The following is a 21635-nucleotide window of genomic DNA, read 5'->3' as shown; positions in this document are numbered from 1 at the left end:
CTTCTCAATACTCTGTAATGACCTATATTGGAAAAGAAGTTTTAAAAGAATATACACATTTACATCTATAACTGATTCACTTTGCTGTACAGCAAAAATGAACACATAAAATCAACTATACTCTAATAAAAAATTTTTAAATAGGAACATCAAAGATCACAGATCACAGATCATCATAACAAATACAGCAATGGTGAAATTTAAAAAAAATTTTAAACTATTGTAATTACTAAAATGTGACACAGAGATACAAAGTGAGCAAACGCTGTTAGGAAATGGTGCCCATAAGATGTTCTCAATGCAAGGTTGCCACAAACCTTCAACCTGCAAATAATGCAATATCTGCAAAGCACAATAAAGTGGAGACAGATAAAAACAAGGCATGCCTATATTTAATATCACTTTAAAAGTGTTTAAAAAATCAACAACACTGGAGTTTTTTCTACCCACAACTGTGACTATTACTGCAAGTTCTTCAGAATACTGCATAGGGACTTCCCTGGCAGTCCAGTGGCTAAGACTCCACACTCCCAATGTAGAGGGCCCAGGTTCGATCCCCAGTCAGGGAACTAGATCCCACATGGCCCAGATAAGAGTTCTCATGCTACAACTAAGAGCCAGCACAGCCAAATAAATACATAATAAATTAAAAAAAATACTGGATGGATGGCTAGCACCACAATACATATTTTATTTATTAATTATTAATGAATTATTTTATTTATTAATATTCCTTGACTAAGTTTTGACCCTTAGTCAAGTTTCTCCTGCTAAGATGAAGTTTTACATTCAAAGCTGCCAAGTCCCAATTTCCAACATACAGTATTTGAAATCTGATAAACATTTCTACCTTTGGCAGCATCTATAAATAACAAAAAGTTGGATTCTACCTCCTAATCATTTTTTCTGAATGAAAAAGCATAGTAGAGTGCTTCTGCTCCTTTATTTATATGCAGAGTTTGTCATAAACTGAAGCATGAATGTTACTTTTTGTAACTTAATAAATTGAACTATGCTAGTTTGCTAAACTTTGCCATTATTCACTTGGAGGAAATCTTGAACAAAACAAAATCTTACTCGAGTAAAGTAAGAAAATACTTACACTGGTACCAAATGGATAACTGGTGAAGATCATGGTTAGTTCATCATGATTTTCTCAGCATGTCTATGTGATCCCAAATGACTAACTGAAATCTGTAAAAGTTCGGTCAATCAACCTGTTGAGTTTTACATATAGCACCAGCTGAGTTCTCCACCAAATCGTAGATCAGACAGTCTAGACATGAAAACAGCACATGTCCACTTCTCAGTCACCTTGGTGCTGTTTCAGCTGGAAGTTTGGTGGCAGAAGCAGCTGTATTCAGCTCACACTTTCCCAGGCTAGGCTATAACTTGAATGCAGTGTGCCGATAACTACAGTTAAGACCTAAATTTAATTTTTTTTTTTAGCTTACTGAAACTTTTAAAAAGCAGTAAATGTAAGGGCTCACTTCAGAAAGTGTGATTAACTTTAGCCAGGATAAAATAAACATTTCTCACTGTCGTCAAAGAAATCTGACCACATAGGATTTGCATTCTTAAATTAGCACTGAAGTAGGAGGATGGATGGATAGTGAAATAGTCACATGCATAGTCAGCTACCAAATCCAGTGTTTAATTATTCTCAATAAAGAGATCTACCTAGAGATCACAGAGAACCAGTTATAAATGGGTCAGAAGGAAGGGTTAGGTTGAGACATATTCTTTTTTTTTTTTTTTTTTTAGCTTTGAAAAATATTTACTCATGTCTGTCTTACTTTTAGATAGGAAAATTACCTTTTTGCCCCCACTTTATGGGCTTATTTCATAAGCACACATCAGAGGACCAGAAGATGTCAGGAGGGCCTCAGACTTGTTGCTCAGGGTGGCCTGTGTTTCTAGGTAAGTTAGTTGCAATCAGCTTACCGTTTACACTGGCTACCAAAGTGAAATGTAGAGGACTGTACTTACTGACAGCCCAACTTACAACTATGTTTAATATAATTTCTAAAGTTTTATAATTAAAATTTCTTTTGAATTATTATGCCTTTACTGACATGATATTGATAAAGCCACTTATCTAGATCCAGACCTCTTCAGGGGATTGTTTTAGTTTTCTTTTTTAAGTCTTGCAGAAAGAAAATGAGCTAACACTTAAATGATGGATATTTGTTTTAATGAGCCATCATGCTCATTAAACTAGTACATTAACTGCTTCTGACATATAATCAGATGAATGGAGACCAAAGATATTAAAATCTGACCTTCTTATATCATATTATGAGCTCATTTCCAAACTATTAACTACCAGAAAAAGTCTAGAATAGAGCAAGTTAACATTAGCTTTCAAAGAGACTGACTTGAAAAACATCCTGTTCTTTGAAGCTTATTTTTCTTTAGGACTTTGCAAATTTGATTCAGAAAATAGCTCAATTGGCTTGTACAGAACAAGTGTTGTGTGCATAAATTTATGGTCACTATTTTAAGTTGTAGCCTCTGCACCAAAAACAGATGAAGTCATGGGACAGTGAGTAAATAGTTCAAGATATTTTGTAGCTTCAGTTGCTTTGGTCAGTGCCTGAAGTGTTGGAAAAATTACTGAACAATTTCCAAAGCATCAGGAATTTCCATTTCTACCCAAGGTATTATTTTCTTCCAACAGTTCTCTGTTAAATAAAGAAAGGAAAATCTCAGCCTGTTTATAAAGTTTTCTTCCTTTATTTTACAGGTTAATAGTAACACATTTATGATAGGTACAGAGTGAAGGGGCAAAGTAGGTGATTAAATAGTTAATCCCACTAGAGGATTATATAGGTTAAAAAAAAAAAGTTATGAGAGACCCCTGGAAGTTAACAATCACTCAAGAAAGCAGGCTTGTATAGCAACAAAACCACGCAACAGTAGCATGAGACATTCCCCTAAACAATAAAACAATGGTGGAACGAGACCCACATCCTGCCCAGTGAGATCAGTAAGTTAATGATTCCTAGGACAGGGTCCTCTGAGAACATTAAAAACCAAAATATAGGGAAAAGATGACATTATACTGAAACCTAAGATGATTTACCAGTTTTAGTATATGTTGCTGGCTTTTTGCGCCTTTCCTTTGCACCATGACAGTCCTGGTTTGACCATGTAGGGACGAGAAAACTCCCCCACTTGGCATGGAGGAGGAGCTGATGATGGAAGTTTTATGTCTAATCAAGAATGAGGAAGAATTCTGGTAGTCTTCTTTCTCTCCCCACTTTTCCTTTGCTTATAGAAATGCAGTTCACCCAGCTTTCAGCGAGGTACTCCCTTGCCTCCCCATTTGTACCCCCTCACAAGTGTCCTATACTAATAAACTTTTCTTACCTGTCATTCTGCCTTTCACTGAATTCTTTTAGCACCAACACAGAACTTATGCTTTACTAAGTCCCAAAATGTGTTCTGCAGTTTCACTTACTGGTTAACAATGCGTGTGTTCAAGTCTTTCCCTTCTAACCTTGTTTATAAATCTATCAAATCCTACCCCAGACAACGCCTTCCTTTAAACTCATCCTGTTTGGGTGAAGCTGTTACTTCCTAAGGTCTGAAACTCGGGGCACTTGTTTTCTTTTTCATAATGTTAGAGCACGTGTGTGTGTGTGTGTGTGTGTGTGGTATCTAAGATGTGATTACCTAAGGTTTGCCATTAGAATAGTTTTCAATTGGCCAACTGCATTGTGACTCCTTTTGTGGTTTTGTTTTTGTTTTAAAATTGCTTTCAATCAATCACATCTATAATTTACCCCTCAGAATATATTTGTATGTACCGCTATTCAAACAGTCACCAAAAACAAAGAAATTCTGAGAAACTGTCTTGAGGGACAGAGGCCTAAGGAGACAGTCAGACTAAAAATAATGTGGTGTGGTGGAGGGGCTACCTGGCTGAGACATCAGGGAAAACAATGGAAACCTGAATCAACTTTGGGCTTTAATTTGTAATACTGTATCTGTATTGGTTTACTAACTGTAACAAATGTGCCATAAGAAAGTAAGCTGTTAATACGAGGGGAAAGTCTGAGAACTCTCTATACTATCTTTTTTTTTGGTAAATCTAAAACTGTTCTAAGAACAGTTATATAGGATTTCCCTGGTAGTCTCATGGTAAAAGAATCCACCTGCCAATGCAGGGGATATGAGTTTGATCCATGGTCCAGGAATATTCCATATGCCTAAGGACTGGACTGAACTGAACTGAACTGAAGGGCAGCTAAGCCCATGAGCCACAATCACTGAGCTCTGCGGTCTAGAGTCTGTTTGTCTAGAGCCCATGCTGTGAAACAAGAGAAGCCACGCAACAAGACTGTGCACTGCAGCTGGAGAGTAGACCCTGCTTGAAGCAACTAGAGAAAGCCCGAGTGCCCCAATGTAGACCCAATGTAGCCATTAAAAAAAAGGTTTCACTTGGACAAATAAAATTAGCTTTAAAACAAAAGGAAAGTTAGGCAAACTGTGCTGTGTGTGTGCTTCGTTACTCAGTCATGTCCAACTATTTGCAACCCCATAGACTGTAGCCTGCCAAGTTCCTCTGTCCGTGGGACTCTCCAGGCAAGAGTACTGGAGTAGGTTGCCATTCCCTTCTCCAGGGATAAACTGTGCTAAAAACTGCTTATAAAAAGCCAAAAGCCTAAAGTGAAGCAACAGAACTGGACATGGAATAGTGGACTGGTTCAAAATTGGGAAAGGAGTATACAAGGAATATACAAGGCTATATATTGTCACCCTGCTTATTTAACTTATAAGCGGAGTACATCATACAAAATGCTGGGCTGGATGACTCACAAGCTGGAATCAAGATTGCTGGGAGAAATATCAACAACCTCAGATATGCAGATGATACCACTTGAATGGCAGATAGTGAAGAAAAACTAAAGAGCCTCTTTATGAAGGCGAAAGAGAGCAAAAAAGCTGGCTTAAAACCCAGCATTCAAAAAATGAAGATCGTGGCATCCAGTATCACTTCATGGCAAATAGATAGAGAAAAAGTGGAAACAGGATCAGATTTCATTTCCCTGGGTTCCAAAATCAACGTGGACAGTGACTGCAGCCGTGAAATTAAAAGACTTTCTCCTTGGAGGAATAGCTATGACAAACCTAGGTGGTGGTGGTTGAGTTGCTAAGTCGTGTCCGACTCTTGAAACCCCATGGACTGTAGCCTGCCAGGCTCCTCTGTCCATGAGATTCTCCAGGCAAGAATACTGGAGTGGGTTGCCATTTTCTTTGCCAGGGGATCTTCCTGACTCAGGATTAGGAATCCAGGTCTCCTGCATTGCAGGCAGATTCTTTACCAACTGAGCTATGAGGGAAGCCCAATGACAAACCTAAACAGTGTATTAAAAAGCAGACATCACTCCGCTGACAAAACATCTGTACAGTCAAAGCTATGGTTTTTCTAGTGTCATACACAGATGTGAGAGTAGAAACAAGGAGGCTGAGCGCTGAAGAATAGATGCTTTGAAACTGTGGTGCTGGAGAAGACTCTTGAGAGTCCCTTGGACTACAAGGAGATCAAACCAGTCAATCCTAAAGGAAATCAACCCTGAATATTCATCGGAAGGACTGGTGCTGAAGCTGAAGCTCCAACACTTTGGTCATCTGATGACAACAGCCGACTCATTGGAAAAGACCCTGATGCTAGGAAAGATTGAGGGCAAGAGGAGAAGGGGGCAACATACGATGAGATGGTTGGATGGCATCACTGACTCAATCAATGGACACGAGTTTGAGCAAACTCTGGGAGATAGTGAAGGACAGGGAAGCCTAGAATGCTGCAGTTTACGGGGTCACAAACAGTTGGACACGACTGAGCAACTGAATAACAACAAAGTGATTAATTGAACTTCAGTTGTTTTAACTTCTTACATGTTTATCCATTTATCTGGTTATTCTGCTCCTAACAACCTTTTTGTTTTCGTAACTGCCAGGGAAGCTGCCTGCTGAATGAGACGCCAGGCTAACACAGACACTGGGTTTTGAATAAACTGCGTTTGAACAAAGGTCAACATGATTGTTTCTTTTTATTCTTTTTCTAAAAGAAATGAAACCGTCTGGCACCTTTTATTTGTATCCTCTTTTCTGTCTAATAAATATTACATTTTTCTCAAAAAATTTAAGTACATGAATGTTCCTTTAAATTCACAGTATCTGAGTATTTTATCACAACTTAAGAAGGGATCAGTTCCCTGAAATGAGGTGACAAACGGAAGACTTGCACTTATCAACACTGGCAGAGCAAACAAACAAAAACGCGTCCAAAGCCGGCCCCGCGGGCGAGAGGTGGAGACCCCGCCGCGGCCCGGGGAGGGGCGCCGGAGCCCCGGGGAGGTCGGGACCCGGCGCGAGGGGGCGGGGGCTGGGCCTGGGGGCTGCGCTGAGCAGTGGCTGTGGACCGCAGCCCGGGGCTCCGCGGCGCGTCGACGGGTTTGAGTTGTCGCGAGCGAGCGCAGGGCGGGAACACGGACCGGCTCCATTCCCGGAGACTCTTTGCGGCTCCCCGGAGAAGGTCGAGGCTAGTGGAGGTCCGGCCCGTTGGCCCCGGGTCCCCCGGGTCTGACTCCGCGAGGGGCAGCGTGGCCTCCGCCCCGGTTGGGTCGGGGCTGCGCCGGGCTGGGCGCGGGGCGCGCACTGCCGCGGTCTACTCTGCAGTTAGGGACCTGGGGTTGCGCCCCCTGGACGCGGGAGGCGAGAGGGCCGACTGACGCATGCGCAGCAGCTCCCTAGAGGGACAAGGGGGCGGGCAGGGCCGGCCTCTCCCGGTGGGGTCAGGCCAAAGGGGGCTGAGTCCCTACTCCGGGGGCTCTAAGGAGTCCGTGGCGGTTCACGTCGAGTCTGTCTTCAACTTAGGCTCCGGCATCCACTAGCTGGTCTGACTGGGAGGGGCCAGGTATGGGTATTTTTAAAATACTACTCGAGGCAGTTCTGATTTGCACTAGGTTGACAGTCGCTGTCTTTATTTCCTAGTGTTGACTTGCTCTGAACTCGGAGTTACCAACGCCCCTCAAGACAGCTCCTAGGCCAATTTTTTCAATTTCCGCCTCTCCTTGACTGAGTCTCTTCATATTTCCCCATTTGAACCAGATTTATTTGCCCAGAGCTTTCCACCAGCCAGTAGCTGTCCTTTGATCTTACTCACCTTTTCCAGTCAGGATTCCCAAGAAAGGAAGTTGACTCTATTGACCCCCTGGCGCTGCCATTGTCTGGGTGGGACTTTGCGGCCCTAGTCCTCTCCCAGGCTGCAGGCCAGCCTGTCCCACAACTGCTAGTTGGGTGCCCTGATCCCAGTAAGAGGGGCATCGCAGGAGCCCCTCTTAACAAAACAGGAAGGGGGGCAGAGGACCTGGCAATGTCCTTTACTTAGGTTGATTTGCTTAGTTAGCTTGGATTTTCCACAGGAAAACTATACACTGTTTTTAAAAGGACATTTAACTCAAAAAATGTATCATCTTAATTCAGCAGTTTCCATAAGTAGCCCTTAATCTAAGCTCTAGGAATTGGCTGTATCAGATGCAGTGTAATATATACTGTGGCTGCTAACATTAAACAGTTTCTTCCTATTCAGTCAGCTAAAAAGAAATACTGTGATTCCTCTCCCAGCTTGCCTTTTAATTTGGGAGTATGTGGTGAAGCAGAGGGAAGATCGTAGTTTCTCTAGTGCCACCACGCTCCTACCAGACTTTCTCTCCCTCACCTTTTCCTGCAGTTGAGCACGACTGTTGTCTCGTCCCCCTCTCTGCTTTGGAAAATAGAACCCCTACTTCTTTTGGCAGTTTTCCTCCCTCCACTCCAAACCAGAGTCCGGAGGCAGGCTCAGTGTCCTCTAACTCCTGATCAGTCCAGGTGGCCCCTGATTAGAAGCCCTCCCTAGCATCCTTTGAAGCGGAAGTTGGAAGGGAAGTTTGTCCTTTTCATGCTGCTGCTAAGTCGCTTCAGTCGTGTTCAACTCTGTGCGACCCTATAGACGGCAGCCCACCAGGCTCCCCCGTCTCTGGGATTCTCCAGGCAAGAACACTGGAGTGGATTGCCATTTCCTTCTCCAATACAGGAAAGTGAAAAGTGAAAGTGAAGTCGCTCAGTCGTGTCCGACTCTTTGCGACCCCATGGACTGCAGCCTACTAGGCTCCTCCGTCCATGGGATTTTCCAGGCAAGAGTACTGGAGTGGGGTGCCATTGCCTTCTCCTGTCCTTTTCATGAGGTATACATTAAGATTGTAAAATTAAGAGCTACTGGCGGTATAGTCAGTTGTATACTGACAGCATGTGGTGAACGCTGATTTACAGTGAGAGACAATAAAGTGAATCTGCAGAGAGCGGACAGGAGAGGCAGGGAGCCCCAAGTGGTGGTGGCAGTGGTCCTGACATTTAGCTGTAGCCCTGTCCTTTCTGCAGTTTGGCTTTTCAGCCCTTCCTTTAATATGTGTAATCCCCAGTGTTGTCCTAGTAATGCACATGTGTATCAATTATCTATTGCTGCATAAAAATTTATCCCAGAATGTTATAGTTGGAAACAACAAACATTATCTCACGGTTCCTATCAGTCAGGAATTGAGGAGTAGCCTAGCTGAGTAGTTCTGGCTGTTTGCAGTCAAGGTGTCCCCTGGGACTACAGTTTTCTGAAGACTTCACTGTAATGGACTTGGAAGGACCCACTTCCAGGATGAATGGCTCACTGACTGTTGGAGACGCCTTGCTCCTCATCACCTGGACCTCTCCACAGGCTGCTTGAGTGTCCTCACAATACGGCAGCTGCCTTCCCCCAGAGCAAAGCTGGCCAAGAGAGCAAGGAGGAGGCCTCAGTGCCTTTTATGACCTAGTCTCTGACGCTGCACACTGTCACTTCCACCTTAATCTGTTCTTTAGAAGCAGATCACTGTGTCCAGCCCACCCTCAAGAGGATAATTAGGCTCCACACAAGTAATCAACCTGTATCTAATTCTGTGGTCTCTCTGTTCTCACTGACCCCTGCCTCCTCATCTCTGGGACTTAGGTGATTCCTCACTATGCCACCTAAAAGCTGTCCTCCAGGGTGTGTGGCTCTTTCGGGGTGCTGCGGGCCCTTAGGAATTCTCTTTTATCCTTTCTTCTCAACTCTGATATAACTGAATGAATCTGTTCTCTGTAAAAGTCCGTTCTGCCTTGGCAGGACACCAATCCCTCCCCTATACTGTGGGATTAGAGAACAATTTTAAACCAAAAAATGAGGGCACAGTATATGAACGGAACATTTAAAATTTGTGCTGCTCCAGAGCTCAAAGTTGTTTTACCTACATATTTTTATTTCTTAGGGAGGTAAGAGGAATCTTAAGAACTGATAGTGACCAATGATTTCTCTGCTGGTCAGTTCCATGGAACACACAGGAGTTTGAGGAAGGAGTGGATGGTCAACCTCCCATCACCATGGTGATGGGTCACGTGGACAGAGTGTCAGTGGATGTGATTTCTCAGCTTTCCAGCGGGGAGGCGGGAGCAGGCGGGCAGGAGCTGCATGCACTGTGCGGGGCAGGTGAACCCATCAGGGCTCTTGTTTGTAAGCATCAGACACTGACTAGGCCAGTGTGAGCAGAAAAGAATTTAGTGAAAGGACATGGGGATAATCGTAGAATTTCTGGCAACACTGACGAAGCAGCTTCTGAAAATGGACTGGAAGAGGAAGACAAAGCCCAAATCATGTTGCAGACAGCGTGATACCACCATGGACTCCAGAGATGATGGCCTATGACACAGCCACCTCCCAGAACACTGGACATTGCTGCCACAGCTGCCAAAATGGACAGGCCACTGCCCCTGCTTCACAGCGTCACTCGCTCCCAGCGCAGAGCTCAAGGCAGATCCATCTGATTGGCTGAGTCTAGATCATCTGCCTGTGCTTTGTTTGCCAAAGAGCTAGGAAGGCAAGCTTTTTCAGCTTCTGTCATGGGAGGTGGGCTCAACCTTCCACCAGGGTGCAAAGGGTGGGGGATCTTCACTCCTCAGAATCCAGAGGGTCCAGGCTCATTCTGGTAAGAAGTTTGGAGGGAAAGGGAAAGAGAGTGGTAAACTAAGGGAAGAGCAAAACCAAAGTCTTTCCTTTCTTTTCAGTAAGATGAAGGGACTGGAGCAGTTTCATAGAAGAGAAGAAACAAGAAAGTTTCTTGACAAGGAAGCTTCCACTCCATTCTGCCTCTAGCATCAGGACAGAACTGTTCAAAAGACAAGACCAGTTTGAATAAAAGGACATGTTTTGGAAATAAAGGAACTAAAAGCATTAGTCATGACCCTTCAAAAATTTCATATAGTCTTTCTTGGTCTGCTTCTATTCATTACATTATACCCATGTTAAGAATGTTGCCTAGGCACAGAGCAGGATTCAGTACATATTTTGTAATGAAAAAAATTTTTACTTATCTGTTGCCTTTAATTTAATATCTAAATAGATAGCATATTCTTCTATAATTACAATATGGAAATGTCTATGAACAAAATAGATAAGTTTTTTGTCATATGCTGAGGAAGCACGGTGGTAGGAAGAGTCATCCGAAGTTTTAGCAGTAGCATCAACACAGCCAGGGTATGGTCAGTGTTTGGGGACAGAGGTAAATATCCGCAATCCATGCATACCTTTAATTTCTTCTTTTAGTGCCTAAGGAAGCAGAAGAGCATCATCATTGTTTTGTATTTGACATTGATTACAGTAAGTCTCTACTGGAATATTTTTATATATTAATAGCTTTATCTCTGTAGGACACTTTGCACACACACTTTCTTTAAACAATCTTCACCTTTTTTTTTTTGGAAAACACTTTTTTTTGGAATCACTAAGTTCACTCAAAAATCAAAAGGCATAAAAAAGGCATGTTCTGAAGTCTCCCTCCCACAGTTGTCCCCGTTTCCACCTCCCTCCCAAATATAAAACTGTTGTTACTTGCATGTGTATCTTTCTGAGAATTAAAAAAATGCATATTCAAGCTAATATGAATATATATTCCACCCCACTACCTTTCTAAAACACAAACGATGGCATGTCAAACACACCGTTCCACACTCTGCGTTTCCCCCTAACGTAAGGTCTTTCCGTATCAGGCCCCTCATTCTTTTCGGTATCAGCATAGTGTTCCATTACATGCATTCTAACTTTTTAGGCTGCCCCGGTGAAGAGCTTCTAGGCTGCTCCTTGTGTTTTGCTCTTTGAGCAAAGAACGGCTGTTCTTTAAAACCACACTGAGGAGGCGTCCCTGGTGGCTCGGTGGTAAAGAATTCGCCTGCCCTTGCAGGAGATGTGGGTTTGATCGCTGATCCAGGAAGATCCTGCATGCTGCAGAGCAACTAAGCCCATACGCCGTAACTACTGAGCCTGAGCCTAGAGCCTGAGAACCGCAAGTGCTGGACCCCGTGCACCCTAGAGCCTTGCTGCCCAAGAGAAGCCACCACCACCAGAAGCCCTCCCGGCAGAGCCTGAGCGTAGCCCCCGCTCGCCACGACCAGAGAAAGGCCCTTGTAGCAAGGAGGACCCAGCTTAGCCAAAAATAAATAAATGAAAAAAAATTATATTAAAAAAAAACCCCACACTGGGAGTGCCCTGGTGGTCTAGTAGTTAAGAGTCAGCACTTTCACTACGGAGGCCTGGGTTCAATCCCTGGTTGGGGAACTTGAGATTTTGCAAGCTGAGCAGCTCAGCCAAACTTTTTAAAAATTACTTGAATAAAAGAAAAAAATATACATAGCTTCATGTAAAAATATTTTTTAAACGAAACCATGCTCATCAGCACCAATTCGCCAATGTTACTCTAGATCAGAATAAATCAAGTTGTAAATTAGGAGGTTTGTTTAAGGCCACAAATGATGTCAGGGCCCGAGTGTAAATGAGGAACCACAATCAAATAGATACTTAGTCCCTGCAGCACCAGGACCTGAACGAGGCGGAGGTCAGGCTCAGGCCTTCCTCCCCTGCCGACCCTGCTCCCGTGGTGGTGGGTCATGCTGTGTAGCTGCCCCGGGTTAAAGGTTCACCAGTACCAGGAGGTGAACTCTCTCAAGTGGAAAGTCTTTCAGGCATTAAACACTGAATTTCTCTGTAAAATAATAACCAAACCCAGGCCAGCTCTCCTTTCCCTCTATCAACTATGCTCCAATATAAAATAAAATTTACGAAAAAAGAAAACAGATGCAGGGCTGGCCTGCAGAGTCGGCTTCCTAGGGCAATGACAGACAAGTAAGCAAGGTGATCCAGCAAGGATGGGACCAGAGAGGGCGCATGTTCAGTAGGGGCCCACAGGAAACTTTGAGCCCAGGATGACACAGATGACGTTCTCCCAAGCGGAGGCGATTGCTGTCCTGCCCCTTGGACTTGGTGCAGGCTCCTCGCAGTGCTTACGGGTAAGATGGTGACGGCCACTGATGTTTCTGAAGGGCTCACCACGCATCAGATACTCTTCTCAGTGCTTTACATGACTTTACCACTAATGCCTCCAAAGAGGCAAACCCTGTTACTCTCCCTGTTACAAATTAGGAAATTGAGGGAGCATGTGAGCCCAGCAAAGAAGTGAGGGAGGCGCAGCCCAGGCAGGAGGTCTGATCAGGGCCAAGGGCCAGAAGCATGGAGAGACCAATGGCCGGGGGCCGGAGGGAGGGTCCATGCCAAGAAGGGTGGGAAAGGCCTGGAAGAGTCGTTTGGAACACCTGGATTTGACTTTCGTGGCCAGAGCTGTGCTTTACAAAAGTTACACTAGTTTACAAAGTCCAACTTTCCAGAACGATAAACACACTGATGGAGGGGTTGAGTTTACAGACACAGGTGCAAGGGTCAAGGCTGGTATAAATTTAAAGTGAAATAAGCACAGATAATGAATACACTGGGCCTTAATCAGGTTAAATCTGATATTCCAGCCCCCTGCTGTTGTCATTGGGTCTGGGACAGCTGGAGCAGCTCTCAATCAGGCCATGCCTCAGTTTACCCACCTGTAAAGTAGTCCTAAAAGAGGCTTAAATGAAACCTTCAAATCTACAAGAACATGTATCTTTTTTTGTCTTATGTTTACAAACACTATTCAATATGCAATAATAACAGTAAACCTTGGTAGCACTATACAGGGAAATATAAAATAACTATTGGGTGGCCTGTTTTCCATTTTGAATAACATTCGTATTTGCCTACAGTACAATCCCAGATAGTTTCAGTTTATATTTTTCTCGATCCTGAGTCCTGTTCACATGATGTGGTGCTGCGTTATGCTTTCCTAGGATGGATAGTGCAATATTGTCTCCACTCGCAGGCCCTTTCAGATGCAGAGAACGTGACAGAGAATCACTGCTGCCTCTACTGACCTGATTAACCATCTGGTGCTGCTGGACAGTTCTCTTCTCCTTAAATTCTTCTGATTCAATTTTAATTTCATACATTGCCCCACAGCCTCCTGAAATAAATGTCATTTGAAAGTGTTTCAGTTATTAAGTTACAGCAGCCACAGTTCCTTATGTCCTTGAATAAGTACCACACAATCCAAAGAAGGTCTGAATGTCATCATTCAGCAGAAAGCTGCTAAGATTGTTAGACAACCATGGCTTACAATCTGACCCTGACCTCCTCCTGGCAGGCTGCCTCAATCCCAAATGTGCTCTTCCTTCTGCAAAGCACTTGTATCTGGTACCCAGCATTACTGCTTCCAGGGTAGGAAAGATAAGGCACAAAACACGCAAAGCCTAAGAAATGTCAGTTGCCTACTAGTTCCTTTTATTAAGCCAGCAAATGCCATGGAAGAAGGTGGGAGGGACTGAATTTCCATGTCCCACTTCCCAAAGGACCAGTAATTGGTATTTTTAAAAATGCAAAAACACATTAAAATCTGATTTGAAAACCACATGCAGTCGTATCTGAAAGTAAAGGAATAAGGAAGTGTGAAAGAGATGATCCGAATGCTATCATTCAGCAGAGAGCTGAATGATATGGACACAGCATTACAATAAACAGTGAAGACGTGCTAATCACAGAGTTGGGCTCTCCAGCACCCCTGCTCTACAAGCTGAATTAAAGATTTCTTCCCAGGGCTGTGGCAGGTAAGAGACAGCTCTCAAAGCAGAGTTTGTGTGGACCCATCTACCCCTACACCAAGCTTTGTCTCCATGTGGCTAGAGAGCTAGGGCTGATGAATGATAACAATAAAATGTGCTGCTCTAGCATGAAACAATTCAGCAAGAAAGTGCCATTCATTCAATAGGCTTTGTTAAGCTTTTCTTTGCTTCCCTGGTGGCTCAGACGGTAAAGTGTCTGCCTGCAATGCGGGAGACCCGGGTTCGATTCCTGGGTCGGGAAGATCCCCTGGAAAAGGAAATGACAATCCACTCCAGCACTCTTGCCTGGAAAATCCCATGGGCAGAGGAGCCTGATAGGCTACAGTCTATGGGGTCGCAAATAGTCGGACACGACTGAGCGACTTCACTTATATGTTCTAGGAGACTAAGCTTTGGCTAAACCAAGCTTCCCAGCCTTGATCCCCTTTCTGCACTCTACCAGGACTAGGCAGAGCCAGAGCAGAGGTCAAGTTCCAGCTCTGCCCTAACTGGGCCTGTGGCAGGTACAAGACTGGTGACATGAAGACCTCAGCATTGCCCTGGGACCCCTGCAGAGGGCTCACTCAACCTGCCATTCTAACAGATCTTTAGATTGGTTCATTTCCTGTAGTGACCAGGATAAAAGGACTCTCTGAACTTTCTCCTAATCCTTGTAAAAGTTATGTTCTCAGAGAAGCCAGTGAGCCCTAGAGTAATGGAGAGTGATAAAGACTGTCTGGGTGTGGGAATCACCAACTCTTCCACAGGCGTGTCTGGATAAAGGCCTTATCTTTCCTGTCCAATGGGGGCAGATGTTGATTGCCCAGCCTGTTCCTAATACACAGTCAACCTGAACTTCTGAGGCCCCAGCGGTCATTCGAGAAAGGCGGGGCCTGGCTAGGGCTGGTCACTGGGCTCAGGACAGTCTCCCTGGGTCCTGATTCTGCCGCCACCTCCCTGTGAAGGGCCAGGCAAGTTCTTTGGCCTCTCTGGACTCATTCTTCCTGGAATCTGTTCCAGCTCTGGCATTCTAGGGTATCAGAAGAATGTGGGAAAATTAAAGTCTGGCTCATCTCAAAGTCAAACTGAAGACTGGAGCTGAGCCCCACAGTGACTGAGAGGAATCTAATCTGAGCCGGGCCAGGTTGGCAACCATGAGTCCTCGAAGTTCCCTGCTGAAGTCTCTGCATTCCCACCTCCACCCTTTCTGGGAGGCGAGGCCAAGGTCTATCTGTCCAAAATCCGTACATCCTGAGAAGCCACTGGTGGTGGGTATCCTCCAAGTCCCCTGCCCTCTTCCCCTCCAGCGAGTAAAATCCTACCAATTTCTGTGGGAAAGATGAGAGAAGACCTTACCTGAAATGTCAGTGACTTTGATAGCTGTAGCTCGAGGAAACTTTTCTTTGAGAATCTGGGTCACCTTGAGCTCCGCCTCGGTCTGTGAGGCAAACATGCGCTGGGCCCAGTGGAGAAGAGGAAGCTGCCACAGAACAGAGGAGAGTCACTGTGCAGGCCCCTCTGACCTCCCCTGCAAGGCAGGGCCCTGGGCTAAACTGGGGGCACTGCATAGCATCGGATGCCCATTTAAGTTCCCCAGGATGCAGAATAAACTTTTTTTGAGGGAGGAGTGGAATTGTAAACAACTAACTTGGACTCCAGAGATAACAATTTCCCTAAGTTCATTCAACAGATGTTTATTCCTCATGATAGTGAGGTGCCTGAAGCACCAAGTGACATTCCCAAGGTTGGATCCCTTAGTAAGATGCAGACCCGGAGAGGCCAGGCATGCCCTGCTTGGGCAAGCATGCCACTGACCATGTACTAATGGGACCAAATAGCACCCACCCTTTAGGCTTGATTAACATTCCATATTCTCTCCAGTGGGGTATAACCTTGTGACCTACTGCTCAATAAGGCAGCTATTCTCTGCAATTCTTACTGGAAAGAAGAAACAGAATTCTATGAAAGGATCTGAAAGAGGAACATTTTTAGATTTTTTACCATTGGAAGTAACATTCTTCCCTCCCCCAGTGACTACCCTAAGGAGCCAGTGCTTCTGATGGGAATGTGTCTCAACCCTTAGGGATGTAGATGCAGAAAATCATGTCAGCAGCCCCTTGGCTAGGTTAAGCACATGCTGAAAAGAGAGACTGAAAATAGCATGGCAGGGACTTGCCTGGAGATCCAGTGGCTAAGACTCTGCACTTCCAATGGAGGGGGCCTGGGTTCGATCCCTGGTGGGGGAACTAGATCCCACATGCAGCAACTAAGAGTTTGCATGCTGCAACTAAAACTCCTGTATGCTGCAACAAAGATAAAAAAATTCTGCAGGCTTCAGCTAAGACCCAGTGCAGCCAAACAAATAAGTAAAAACAAATACTGAAAAAAAGAAAATAGAGTATGGCAGGGCTTCAGTGTCAGGGTAAAGATTTTGGACTTTTTACACAGGCTTCTTGATGCCAATGTAACAATGCCTTTTGAAGCAAGTCAGGAAAGATTCCTAGATAAGAGTATCCTTAAAAAGGGAATAGTACCAGGCTCCCTGGCTGGAGGAGGATGGTGGGTGGAGTGCTCTTCACATGCTGGTGCTGAAGGTACCATCCCTTCACCCCCTCAGTCTTGCCCATCCTCAGGCCTTTTCTGATGGCCTAGAGCAGGGTCCTGTGTTATAAAACTTCAGAGCACCTTCTTTAAAATACCCTGTGCACTGACTCTTTCACCAATTGGTCTTAGAGGCCAAGACATGGGTCTGTCCTGCTGCTGCAGTCTTCCAGAACTGAGCCAGGGCAGGCCCCCAGGAGAACTTGAGTGATGGATGAATGAATGAATGAGCAGGGGTGAAAATCCATACAATTCAGGGCATATGTACTGTGTGGTCAGTTGCTCAGTCGTGTCTGACTCTTTGCGACCCCATGGACTGTAGCCAGCCAGGCTCCTCTGGCCTTGAAGATTCTCCAGGCAAGAATACTGGAGTGGGTTGCCATGTTCTCCTCCAGGGGATCTTCCCAACCCAGGGATTGAAGCCAGGTTTCCCGCATTGCAGACGCATTGTTTACCGGTTGAGCCACCAGAGAAAATGGGCATATGTACCAGGTACCCGCAAAGAAGTCCTGATTCTAGCAGGCAGCTGAAAATGCAGGTCAGGAGAAAGATCTGGAGGGACACTGAGTGCTGTTCAGAGGGACAGAAGCTTATGTTGTGGACCTGGGTAAGGCTGGGTGGACGGGAGACCTCCTCTGAAAACAGTGCCCTGGAGGTGGGGATGGGGGCAAAGGCAGAGGGTAGCCAGGTGGCAGGCAGGGTAGCCAGGTGGCAGGCAGCGCAGCAGTCATTAAAGGGTGAGAGTGGGGTTAGCACTATGACTCCTTGGGAAAAGTCTTTCCCTCATCTCTGCTGATCTACAGACAGCGGCCTTTAAACCAGCAATCTACTGACAAAACCCCTGGAATGTCGACTGTCCACAAGGAAAGTCACCAGCAGCAGTGCCCTTCATGCTTGGGGGAGGCAGGTCCAAGAGAAGGAGGAATGTGAGAGGAAAGCAAAAGAAATGGATGGAGTGAAGGAAGAATGAATCAGCAACGGGGACAGAAAATTAGGAGAGCATATGGTGAGTGCCCTCTACTGGCTCCCTACTCCAGGAGTGTGAGATTTGGAAAGGGTCAAGGTCACAGAAGCCAGGAGGACGTTCCGGAGCCCTGACTCAGTCACAGGAACCAGCACGCACGCCGCGACTCCAGGCTCTGACTCCTTGTCTTCGGCTCGGTAAAGCAACATTGCCTTTTCCGTGCCTGCTGTATTACGACTGTTTATGTATCCGTTCCCTCGGCCTCAACCCCCACCCCGTTGGGGAGCTCCCCCAGCACGCGCCGGGCCTGACACTTCTCTCAGTACCCGTGGCCGGGGCCACTGAATGAATGAAGCAGCGAATCAATGAATGAGAGAAAGGAAGGCGAAGCCCCTGGCCCGGTGCGTCGCCCTCCGCAGGCCGTCTCTCCAAATCCCGCCCGCCCCGCGGTCCCAGCGCAGTTCCTGCCCCGGGGAGAGTGGCTCGGTCCCCGTCCGCGCTCACCCGGCGGGTTCCCCGAAGCAGAGGCACTGCCGCGGCCGGGCTCCACGCCGCCATGCCCGGCCGACGCGGCCCGCCGTCCGAGGTTGCCGCGTCGCCCGAAAGACGCGGAGTCCGGGACCAGAGCCGCCGCCGCCACGGGCGAGGCCGCCCCCTGCTGTCCGGAGGCCGCGAGCCGCCACGCACGCCCAGGACGCCCAGGGCCCCGCCGTCTGCCCTCTCACCTGGCTTCCTCTGCCTCCCAGCCCTCGCCTCCAGTGGGTCCTTCCGCCTCGGCCTAGAAGCCGGTGCTCGGACTCTCCCTCGCCACAAGGACCCTGGTGCCATAGGTGGAACGCCCGTATTCCTACTCTCCACCAGAAAACCTGCTGCTAAACGGAGGAGCTTCGACTTCTCGCTCCATGGGGGACCTGGGGGAGGATTTTAGGCAGGGGAGTCGTTTTCAGATTTGGGCTTTAGAAAGATCACTGGTCCCTGCGAAGAGCGGGGACAGTCGCAATGGTCCAGAGACTAAAGGCCTGAACAGCAGCAGGAATGGGAGGAGTGGACTCAGACACCTGGGAGGTGAATGAATGGACTGGAAGACGGTATTGGCGGGAGAGGCGATGAAGGTCAGGGATGACTCTCAGGTTTCTGGCTTGGACAGTGAAATGGGTAGGGGAGGACTAGGTTTGGGGTGAAGAGGGTCGACTAACTCAGTTTTGGATATCCCTGAATTTAAGGTGCCTGCAGGAAATGGCTCAGCAGAAGAGCCACTTGAGCCACAGACTTTGGATAGCCTGGCAAACTCTTGGAGTTGTTTTGCAAAATCCAAACACCACTCCCATTCCCTGGAAAGCTCAACCAACAGATCAACTGGAAGCTAAGGAATGATATTGACCTTTCCTGACCCTCCTGACTTGAATCAACTAAAACTTTGACAACTTTTGCCCCCGTTCTAGACTGAATTCTCCTTGGCCAAGCCCCTTCATGAATGTGCATATAGCCTTAGCTTAAAATTTCTCCGCTTTTGGTCTTGGGGAGATATTGTGTTCTCCTTACTTGTTGTTGTCTGATCACTAAGTCATGTCCAATCCTTTGAAACCCCATGGACTGCAGCATGCCAGGCTTCCTTGTCCTTCACTATCTCCAAGGGTTTGCCCAAACTCATGTCCACTGTGTCAATGATGCCATCCAACCATCTCATCCTCTGTCACCCACTTTTCCTCCTGCCCTCAATATTTCCCAGCATCAGCATCTTTTCCAGTGACTCGGCTCTTCACATCAAGTGGCCAAAGTATCAGAGCTTCAGCTTCAGCATCAGTCCTTCCAATGAATATTCAGGGTTTATTCCTTTAGGATTGACTAGTTTGATTTCCTAGCTGTCCATGGGACTCTCAAGTCTTCTACAGCACCAAAATTCGAAAGTATCAATTCTTCGGCACTTAGCCTTCTCAACTGAAATATAGCCTTCGTTATTACTGGACTGCTTGTACCTCCCTATGTAAATTGTGCAAGATGGCTTATGTGGTAACCAACTCATCTTTTAAAGTCAGTTCAAGCCTTGTCTTCTGATCAGTCATATTCTGTTCAGCACCAATAAGATAATATGTCACAGAGAAACCTTTTGTCTCCTGTAGATAGGTTGCCTAAGCCTGAAATAACCTTTTTACTTGCCTTTTAAGCCTTTTCATTTCTGTAGCCCTTTGGAACTCTCCTTTACTGGCTAGATGAGATGCTGCCTGAATTAAAAGTCAATAAAGGCAATTAGATTTTTTAAATTTACTGTTGAGTTTTCTTTTTATTATTTTGATCCTCATAATTTTTCCTTTCATCAGTGCTAATGCTCAATTGCATCCAACTCTTTGCAACCCCATGGACTATAACCTTCCGGGCTCCTCTATCCATGGGATTTCCCAGGCAAGAATACTGGAGTGGGTTGCCATTATTTCCTCCAGGGGATCTCCCTGACTCGGAGATTGAACCCATGTCGTGCGCAGCTTCAGCATTTGGCAGGCAGATTCTTTACCAGAGCCAGCTGGGAAGCCCCAGTTTCTCCTTTGCATTACTATTAATAGCCTCTTTTTTTTTTTTTTCTTTGCTTGATTCTTTTAACAATTAGGGTTGGTGGGATTAGGGATAATTTACAAACTTTCAATTTTTCTTCAGAGATGTAACTAAATTGCCAAAGATATTTCTTCCAGAGTATAGTGGAGAATCACCTCTCTGATACTCAAAACAGGGTGGTCTCAATGAGGCAGACCATATCCCATAACCTAGGCTGGTTGATCAGATTTAGGGATTGGCTTAGAGTTGGTCACATGATCTGAGCCAGACCAATCAGAACTGGTCTAGAGACTTTTGGGAACTAAGGAAAATAAAGGCTCATTTGCACCTGGATTGCTAAACTGGTAGAAGGTGTACTCTTGGGGACCATCTTTGTAACCATGTGGGTAGTGCCACAGTGGAAATGAAGCAGACACAGAAGGAGAGCTGAGAAGAGACACATGTTTGACATCGTTTGTGCAACTGGAAACAAGCAGAGCCAGAACTGAACACTAAAGTAATTTTAATTGGTTTAGTTATTTTTAACTAAGAGACCAGTGTTAAATTCACTGAACTGCATTTGCAAAATTCCTTGTTTCCTTTACTGAAAATCAGTACTTTTGCTCCAACAGTCTTCACCCCATAACTTAACAGTGGCTCACTTTCCCCACCCCCCACCCTGGCTGTGCTGGGTCTTCAGCGTAGCCTGCGGATCTCTCTTGCTGCAGAGCATGCAGGCACAGTAGTCATGGCCCACGAGGCCACAAGCTTAGCTGGCCTATGGCAACTGGGATCTTAGTTCCCTGACAAGGGATTGAACTTATGTTTCCTACATTAGAAAGCAAGTCCTTAACCCCTGGATCACCTGGGGAGTGGTTATTTTGGACTATCTGCTTTAGTATCTTCCTCCTACCCTCAGTTTTTGGAACTGCTGTTGGAGCCATCTGAAATGAAAACTTGTCCATTATTTGCTTAATTAAAATCCTTCAGAGTCATCACCTACAAGCAAAAAACCCAAGTTCTTTCATTTGACTTCCCTCTACCTACCTGTCCAATTGAAATATATCCTTCACTAATATTGGACTGCTTCACTTCCCTATACAAACCGTGCAAAAACTGTTATGTTGTAACCACCCATCTTTTAAGGCAGTTCCAGTTTTGTCTTCTCCAGAGAGCTACCTGAATTTTCCAGTGAGTCGGCCCTTCCCTCAGGTAGCCAAAGTATTAGAGCTTAGCTTCAGCATCATTCAGCTTTGAATGAATATTCAGGGTTAATTTCCTTTAGGGTTGACTGGTTTGATCCCCTTTCTGTCCAAGGGACTCTCAAGAGTCTTCTCCAGCACCACAATTCGAACCCATCAATTTTTCCACGATCAGCCATCTTTATGGTCCAACTCTCTCGTCCATACATGACTACTGGAAAAACCATGACTATGACTATACGGACCTTAGTTGGCAAAGTGATGTCTTTGTTTTTTAATAC

The 21635-nt window shown here is 45.6% G+C and overlaps 1 protein-coding gene and 1 long non-coding RNA gene across 2 annotated transcripts; one reads left to right on the top strand and one right to left on the bottom strand.

The window, feature by feature from the left end:
* Nucleotides 1-6573: 6573 nt before the first annotated feature.
* On the top strand, nt 6574-10292 carry LOC139185729 (uncharacterized). Its single transcript, XR_011569209.1, has 2 exons — nt 6574-6925; nt 10117-10292. It is a non-coding gene; the product is annotated as an uncharacterized lncRNA (long non-coding RNA).
* Nucleotides 10293-10394: 102 nt separating this feature from the next.
* BOLA3 (bolA family member 3) lies at nt 10395-18280 on the bottom strand. Its single transcript, XM_019969906.2, has 4 exons — nt 18131-18280; nt 15418-15541; nt 13339-13427; nt 10395-10657 (listed from the first exon to the last, which is right to left on the bottom strand). Exons 1-4 carry the CDS (start codon nt 18182-18184, stop codon nt 10592-10594), a joined length of 333 nt encoding a protein of 110 aa, XP_019825465.2. The 5' UTR covers nt 18185-18280; the 3' UTR covers nt 10395-10591.
* Between the last annotated feature and the right edge of the window lie 3355 nt (nt 18281-21635).

The sequence above is a fragment of the Bos indicus genome, chromosome 11 (genome assembly GCF_029378745.1).
Source record: "Bos indicus isolate NIAB-ARS_2022 breed Sahiwal x Tharparkar chromosome 11, NIAB-ARS_B.indTharparkar_mat_pri_1.0, whole genome shotgun sequence".
Lineage (NCBI taxonomy): Eukaryota > Metazoa > Chordata > Mammalia > Artiodactyla > Bovidae > Bos > Bos indicus.
This window is presented reverse-complemented; position numbering and strand designations above follow the sequence as displayed.